The sequence below is a fragment of the Glycine max genome, chromosome 14 (genome assembly GCF_000004515.6).
Source record: "Glycine max cultivar Williams 82 chromosome 14, Glycine_max_v4.0, whole genome shotgun sequence".
NCBI classification, from domain to species: Eukaryota; Viridiplantae; Streptophyta; class Magnoliopsida; order Fabales; family Fabaceae; genus Glycine; species Glycine max.
In genome coordinates this window covers 24,644,754-24,653,635 of record NC_038250.2, presented here as the reverse complement: position 1 = coordinate 24,653,635, position 8,882 = coordinate 24,644,754, and the positions used below count along the sequence as shown (strand labels likewise).

The 8,882-nt window shown below is 38.8% G+C and overlaps 1 protein-coding gene across 1 annotated transcript; it reads left to right on the top strand.

The window, feature by feature from the left end:
• Positions 1 to 517: 517 nt before the first annotated feature.
• LOC121173444 (uncharacterized) lies at positions 518 to 1,066 on the top strand. Its single transcript, XM_041009038.1, has one exon. The coding sequence runs from the start codon at positions 518 to 520 to the stop codon at positions 1,064 to 1,066; it is 549 nt and encodes a 182-aa protein (XP_040864972.1).
• The last annotated feature ends 7,816 nt before the right edge of the window (positions 1,067 to 8,882 follow it).

Here is an 8,882-nt window from a genome sequence, read left to right as displayed (position 1 = left end):
GTACACGACATGACATCGGTCAAATGAATTTCCCGATAATCAAGTATGCACTCAGAGAACAACTTGAAATCCATTGAACCGAAATTTAATCAAATTAATGAAAATAATAATAACCATCACGAATGAATTAACATAAAAATACCAATCTCCCCAAACTGTCCAAACGGACAATTCAAGACTAAATACAATGACTAATGAAACTGTCCGCAAGAATCATTGCATTCAGTCTCAAACGGGAATCTAAGGTTCACTCACCATGAACAACAGTTGTTTATATAGCAAATTACACTGATCACATACAAGAACATACAAAAGGTCAAATTCAATTACAGACAAATATAGACATCAGCAGTTGTTTATGTAACTAATTTCAAATGCTGGGTTTCAAGGGTGCTTATGCTTTATTATTGTAGTTGGGTATATGTGTGTATGTGTGTGTGTATCATGAGGGTTGAGACAAGGAGACCCTTTGGCTCCATTACTCTTTGACTTAGTGGCTGAAGGATTGATAGGGCTAATGAGGGAAGCAGTATCTCAAAACTGCTTCAGAAGCCTCCTGGTGGGGAAGAACAAGGTTCCTGTGGATGTTCTACAGTATGTTGATGATACTGTGTTCTTTGGAGAAGCTTCCATGGAGAATGTCAGAGCTGTGAAGGTCATTCTCAGAAGATTTGAGATGGTCTCTGGATTGAGAATTAATTTCGCAAAGAGTCAGTTTGGTGCTATAGGTCAACCTGAGGAATGGTGCAATTCTGCTGTTGTCTACCTTAATTGTGCACTGTTACAGCTTCCTTTCTGTTACTTAGGAATTCCAATTGGTGTTAATCCAAGAAGAAGGGTGGTCTGGGATCCAATTATAAGCAAGTTTGAGGCTAAGCTGAGCAAATGGAACCAGAGAAATATCTCCATGGCTGGTAGAACCACTCTTATTAATGCAATTTTAACAGCATTACCTCTGTTTTATATGTCTTTTTCCAGGATCCCCTCAACTATCATTAATAGGATCTCTGCCATCCAAAGGCACTCTAGAACAGGATTCTGGTCTCTAAATACAATGGTTGGGTGATTATCATGTTTGTACAAATTTTTTATAAGTAACTCCCTTAGTTAGTTAGTAGAATGGTTAAAGAGTGAGTAGTTAGTTAGTTGGGGGCTGGGATGATTTAGAGAAATAAAGCATGTTGCCTATGAATAAGAGGGAAGGGAAGAGACAAATCATCTCATCATTTGTTAGAGGAATGTGGCCTTAGGGCATTGGGAGATGCAAATCCTCGAAGTTCTGCATGGTAATCATTTTTCTTTCTGTAATTCTGATACAGTTTCTATCAGTTTTGTATTTTCTCTTTGAGCACTGAAGATCTGATAGATTTGTGAGCTCTAATATTGAGACTAGTGTAGAGAGTAGGCAGAAAATTGTTGAGTGTGGAGAGTAGTGTGGAGAGTAGGCAGAAAATTGTTAAGTGTGTATAGAGAGCTAGGCTCAGGACTGGTGTCAGCTTTTTTTCCTTGTAAGAGGTATGAGCTCCTCATAGTGGAATAACACTCGATTTCCAGAATTGTTTCTTGGGTTCCTGTCAAAGCTTAAACTGAACAGTTTATAATATTTAGTTATGTACGAGTAATGTGCTCTCTAATTTGTAATGCTTCTATCATGAGGAGTTGATTGTAATGCTTCTATCACGAGGAGTTAATTTCTAATGCTTCTATCACACAGAAACCCAATGTGGGTGTGTGAGTGTTTCTGTGTGTGTGTGTGTGTGTCTGTGTGTGTTTCTGTGTGTGTGTGTCTGTGTCTGTGTCTGTGTGTTTGTGTGTGTGTGTGTGTGTGTGTGTGTGTGTTTCTGTGTGTGTGTGTGTGTTTGTTTCTGTGTGTGTGGCTGTGTGTGTTTCTCTGTGTATGTGTGTGTGTGTGTGTGTGTGTGTGTGTCTTTATGTGTGTGTGTCTATGTGTGTGTGTGTGTGTTTCTGTGTGTGTGTGTGTGTGTATGTGTGTGTGTGTTTATGTGTGTGTGTGTGTCTGTGTGTGTGTTTGTTTGTTTCTGTGTGTGTGGCTGTGTGTGTGTGTGTTTCTGTGCGTGTTGAAGATGCACACGAAGCGATGCACTGTTAAAAGGGTCCAAAAGTTAGAAGTTAAGCTTAACAAGCTTGAATCTATAGCTGAACACAGGCAGCTGACTTCCCAAGAAAATATGAAAAGGAAGAAGCTGCAGCAAGATCTTTGGTCAGCAGCCCAAGCTCACGAGTCTTTAATGAGGCAGAAGGCGAGATCGCGTTGGATTAAGGAGGGGGACTGCAATTCTCGATATTTTCACCTGGTGATTAACTCCCATCGAAGTTTGTAGCTTTTTCCAGCAGAGATTTGAAGAAACTATGAGCAGCAGACCAGTTTTGAATGGCACCTCTTTCAAGAAACTATGTGGTTTGGGGAGGCTACTATGAAAAATGTCAAGACTATCAAATCGATTTTGAGGGCTTTTGAATTGTCATCAGGACTTAAAATAAATTATGGGAAGAGCAGCTTTGGGGTGTTGGGCTAATCTGAACAATGGAAATTACAGGCTGCCAGTTATCTGAATTGCAGAATCATGCCTCTGCCTTTCTCTTATTTGGGAATACCAATCGGGGCTAATCCAAGGCGTTGTGGGTTATGGGATCCAATCCTAAGAAAGACTAAATCTAAATTGTCTAGGTGGAAGCAGAGACATCTATCTTATGAGGGAAGAGTGACCCTCATAAAAGCAACTCTAACCTCTATTCCTATTTTCTATCTCTCTTTTTTCAGAATTCCTAACAGGGTAGCGGAAAAACTGACCCAAATCCAGAGGAGGTTCCTATGGGGGGTGGCCTTGATCAGAAGAAAATTGCATGGGTTAAATGGGATACTATCTGCCTTCCAAAGGATAAGGGTGGTCTGGGGATAAAGGATATCAGAACTTTTAATAGAGCTCTGCTGGGTAAATGGAGATGGAACCTGATGCAGCAGCATGATGATCTTTGGGTTAAGATTCTCATCTCGAAGTATGGAGGTTGGAGGGCTCTAGAGGAGGGAACATCAGTCACCAATGAATCCATGTGGTGACAGGATTTAAGGTCAGTCATCCATGAACAAGTTGTGCATGGTCTGTTTCAATCTACAATAGATTGGAAAGTGGGGTGTGGGGACAAAATTAGGTTTTGGGAGGACTACTGGCTCATGGAACAGGAACCTTTAAAGGCGAAATATCCTAGATTGTATAACATATCCTGTCAATAGCAGAAGCTTATTCAAGATATGGGATGTCACTCTGCAAATGTTTGGGAATGGAAGCTTGAATGGAGAACACACCTTTTTGACAATGAGGTGCAAGCGGCAACCAGTTTCTTGGATGATATCTTGCGGGGTCATATTGATCGTTGGACATCAGACTGCTGGGTTTGGAAACCAGAACCTAATGGCCAGTTGTCTACAAGGAGCGCATACTGTATGCTACTAGAAGGAGCAGCAGATCAGACTGTGGATGAGGCTTTAGAGGACCTATGGCAGCTCAAAATCCCTTTAAAACCAACAACATTTGCTTGGCGATTGATCAAAGATAGAATCCCAACTAAAGGGAATTTATGGAGAACACAGCTGGAGAAAGGCTTTGCCCAGCCCTACAACTATTGGTCTAGTAATTTATCAACAACATTTTTTTATTAGGGTAGCAGTGCAGGGTTATTGTATTCTATTTAGATTGGCACCTGATTCGTAGGACCTATGGTTATGCTAGTCTGTTGGTTTCTACCTTGTATATTTAGTACCTCTGGTACTCACAGTTATTAATACAAACTATAATTTTGCTGATAAAAAAAAGATAATACAAGAGAGAGAGAAGGGCAGTGGCAGTCACAACATATATATAGAGAAGGGCAGCAGATAAAATTACAAAAACATTGAACACTAACAATGAACAAGTTCTGAGAGTTTAAATCATAGTAAATACTTCAAACATATCAGTCCAATGAAAGAAAGGTCATGTAGAGAGGCATGATCATATCAGTCCAATGAAAGAAAGGTCATGTAGACAGGCATAGCATAAGTTACAAATATACCAGTAATGCATACAACAACAATTTCAAATTAGTTTTCGAATCAAAGATATAAATACCTGAGTTCGAGGCTTCAAAGATATAATCAAAGCGCTTCCACAGCAACGCCAATAAGCAATAGTAAATGATAGCCCTAAAAAAAACCATAGAGAAATTAGCCACAGTGTATTTAAAGCCTTTTATCAACAATATGACTCTCACTTTATGGTGATACATTGACTCTCAAAAGACATTATACTGAGAGTGTATTTAAAGCCTTTTTCAGCAATGTGCACCTTTTGCCACAAAATGAGGAAAAGACCCCTCTCAATGCACAGTGTTATGGTGAAGTAGTTAAAGTCTGATGCACAGGTCAGGAACCACTAATGACCTGTTATAGGAGGTAACAGTCAGTTACATGAAAATTATAAAATTTGCAAATGAGGATCTCCTATGTTCATCCTATACTGTTCATTTGTCTTCTTCCAAAGACATTACCTTTGAATACTTTCTATCACATTCAACACAAACTACACTGATTTCAAAGTACCAAGTTTGATTTGTAAGAAAAATAAGTTCAGAATACAACTTTGCAAGAAAATTTCAATTCATTCTCAGTCATTCTATCAAACAGTTCAAGGACAATTTTTTAAGAATACATATCATACTTCTATCAAGTCAAACTAAAGCAATAACTAATTAATTTAATTAAACAGGGACCAATTTAGATGTGAATCATTAAAGGTAGATGATGACATTCAAAGAATGATATCGCCGGTTCAAATTTTAAGAAGAAGAAAAAAAACAATTATACTATATTTCAATTATAGACAATAACAGAGTAGAAAACAAGAAAGAGGTGTTACTGGATATGGGACTCATGATTTAAATGGGAACACATAACCACAAGGACCAGAGAGAGTGAATTATTATGCACAGAAAGACTTTCTCTGGGATAAGCAATTTCTCTTCTTGGTGGTCTGACTTTCTCTGGGATAAGCAATTTCTCCTCATGGAGAGGCTTGGAAGAGGGTCCTCCTAAGCAAACTTTCACCTCTTGGTGGTCTGACTTAAGATCAATTATTCAACACAGTAGTATGGCTGCTGTCAATAAACAATTTTTCTGGAAACTGGGCAGTGGTGATCAAATTTTATTTTGGGAAGACTAATGAGTGGGAGATGGAACTATTCTTAGAGACAAATACCCAGAACTATATCAAATATCATCTCAAAAACTTCAGACAGTGGCAAGCATGGGGATTTTTGGAGAAACTGGCTGGGAGTGGAAATTCTCCTGGAGAAGATATCTTTTTGACAATGAATTGGGGGGAGCCTCAGCTTTTATTGACCAGACTGCAGCAATAAGTACCAATGCAGCCTTGATGGATTCTTGGGTGTGGGGAGCTGAACCAACAGGGATCTTGTCTACAAATTCTGCTTATAATTGTATCAGACCTGATCAGCTATTCTATCAGCCAAATAGTGGCTTCAGACAGCTATGGGAAATCAAAATCCCCCCCCCCCCCCCCACAGCTTTATCCTTTGCTTGGAGATTACTCTAGGATAGGCTTCCTTCTTAGGAAAACCTAATCAGGAGGCAGATTGTCCTTCAAAATGACCTTTGCCCCTTCTGCCAAAGCCAAGTCGAATCTGCTTCCCACCTATTTTTCACTTGTCATAAAGTTATGCCTTTGTGGTGGGAATTCAACTCATGGGTGAAGGAAGAGAGAGTTCTGCACAGTAAGCCTATGGACAACTTTCTTCAACACTGCTCATTGGCTGGCTCGAGGAATTCCAACAGAAGGATGAAGATATGGTGGATAGCAGCTACAAGATCCATATGGAATCTCAGAAATGACATGATTTTTAATAATCAGCCTTTTGACATCTCTGAATTGGTGGACAAAACAATCTTTCTCACTTGGTCTTGGTTGAGGGGATGGGAAAAGGATTTCACTGTTCCTTTTCACCAATGGTCCTCAAATATGTCTTTGTCTTTTATCTAGTCTGTGATTTGTAGGGCTGGGTATTGTTGTTCTTTGGTGGCTTGTTATTTGTTGGTTATATTCTTGTGTTTTAGGGGATATTATTCCATGTACCTTATTGTAGTACTTCTGGTACTACGCTTATCATATATATAATATTATCTTTGGCCGTTCAAAAAAAAATTATGCGCAAAAAGACAGGGAAAAGTTAGTAAAAGTTGCTAGATTCTCTGAAGTGGAAATGAAATCAGCAGTGTGGAGAGTGTCCCCTCTGTTCAGCCAGCTAGTGGTTTACTTTCTTTATGGAACAATTCAGCTTTTCATGTGGAAAGGAGAATTAAAGGCCATAGCCTTTTATTTTTAGATGGGAGATGGGTTAGTGAAGACCACAGACTTTTCATAGTCAATGTCTATGCCCCTTGTGATCTAGCTGGGAAAAGAATTCTATGGGAGGAGTTAAGACAGCTGAATCAAACAGAGGGGATCACTTCCCCTTTTTCTGACCAAGAGATTAAAGAGGCTGTTTGGAATTGTGGTGGAGACAAATGCCCGGCACCCGATGGATTTAATTTCAATTTTATTAAGGCTTTTTGGAGGGTTTTGAAACCTGAATTCAGGAGATTTGTAGATGAAATCGACTTTCATGGAAGGTTTCGTAGAGGCAGCAATGCTTCCTTCATGGCCCTTATTCCTAACTAAGCATATCAGAGGGTTAGGTAAGATCAGTAGTTTTAAATTGGCTATTGGGAAGCAACCACAACAATTCAAATAATGGCTTAATATCTGAATTCAATGATTGGCTTGCTGCAATAGAGGTTGATGATATTCCTTGTGTGGGTAAACCCTTTACTTGGGTTAGGCCTAATGGTTCCTGCAAAAGCAAACTGGACAGAGTGTGTGTTTCTGATGGTTGGTTGTCCAAATGGCCTGACAGCTCCCAATTTAACCTTGAGAGGAATTACTCTGACCACTGTCCTATTATCATGCACTCTAAATGCATTGATTGGGGCCCTAAACCTTTTAAGGTTTATGATGGATGGCTAATGAACAAGAAATTTCAGAAGTTAGTGAGCGATTGTTGGTTAGATTATCAACCTATGGGGTGGGGTGGTTATGCTTTAAAATGCAAGCTTCAACATCTTAAACAGAGGCTGAAAATCTGAAGTAAAGACAACATAGGAGACCTGTGTAGCAAAGTCAAATAGCTTCAACAGAAACTAAATGACTTGGAGAATTCTATGCCAGTTCAACCTTCTGAATAACAAGTGAAGGAGCTCAAGAAAACCCAAGCTGACCTTTGGGAAAAGCTACTATGTTGGAGTCTATTGTGAGGCAGAAATCAAGATGCAGATGGATCAAAGAGGGGGACAGCAACACATCCTATTTTCATAGAGTTATTAATTTGAGGAGGAGGAGAAATGCTTTGAGGGGGTTGCAGATTGGTGACACCTGCGTGGAAAATCCTAACATTATAAAGGTTGAAACCCTTCATCATTTTCAGAACAGGTTCAATGAGCCTCACTTGAGTAAACCTAACTTGGATGGGGTTTCATTTAAAATTTTGACTTCTACTCAGAGAGAAATTATGATTGAACCTTTTAAAGAGGAAGAGATAAGGTGTGTTGTGTGGGCCTGTGACAATGACAAAAGCCCAGGGCCACATGGTTTTAATTTCAGATTTATTAAGCACTTTTGGAAGGAATTGAAGCCTGAATTCCTAAGATTTATAGCAGAATTCCATGTGAATGCTTCCTTCCCCAAGGGTCCCAACTCCTCTTTCATTGCTCTTATCCCTAAGATTAAGGACCCCCAATCCTTCAATGATTTCAGACCCATCTCCCTCATTGGATGTGTTTACAAAATCATTGCTAAACTACTGGCTAACAGGCTCAGCAAGGTCATGAACCACCTCATTGATGAAAGGCAAACAACCTTTGTGAAGGGTAGACAGCTGCTCCATGGTGTTTTAATTGCCAATGAGGTGGTTGAGGAGGCTATGAGGTCTAAGAGGCCTTGCAGGTTTTTTTCTGTTTGTGGATTCAATCCAAAAGAAAACTTAGGAGAATAATTGTTGCAGGTTTCTACAATTCAGAAGATTGTCTAGGTTTCAAGAGGACTGTTGTGATAGTCTTAGATTAGTACTGAGTATAATGAGAGGATAATTAGAAATCATCATGTTTACAACTGGTCAGGTTTCAACTTTTAAGTTAGCAAAATCAATGTGCATTATATAATTTTCTAAACTTTAAAGTATTGAAATTTCTAAGTCCAAAACTATATCTAGATTCTAGATTATCTTATGAATGATGAGATGTTTGCATTTGTTTTTGTAAGCTCAAGTGTAGATTATGAAGATAAGCTAAAAAAAATCGCAAACACATAAGCAGTTCACTTCAGGATATGTTATTGTAAAACAGTTACAAGCATAGTTTATTTGAAAGCACACTTACATATGAGAACTTTTAGAAACTGTCAATACGAGGCAAGTGAATAGTTTATAAACAGTCTGGAAGCATTCAACAATTAAGCGAATAAAATAGAAAAGAGAGCAAGCAACCCAGTTCCTTAAATCTAGTTGGGTAAAAGCATTATCTATACTTAAGCATTACTTGCTCAAGAAACAAAAAATATGTTAAAACAACAACAGTCAAGCCCCCTCTGTTGGACAGTAAAATGTTAAAGCAATTGCAGGCAATTTCAAGACCCCTGTGGATCCATCTACAGAAATCATGGTTGATTCTCTGTTATAGTGCAAACAGAATAACACCTTACTAAAAATCATGCAACATTACTTATTACTACCCAGAAAAAATAAAATAGGTCAAATGAAGTATAGAAGTTAGTGTTACC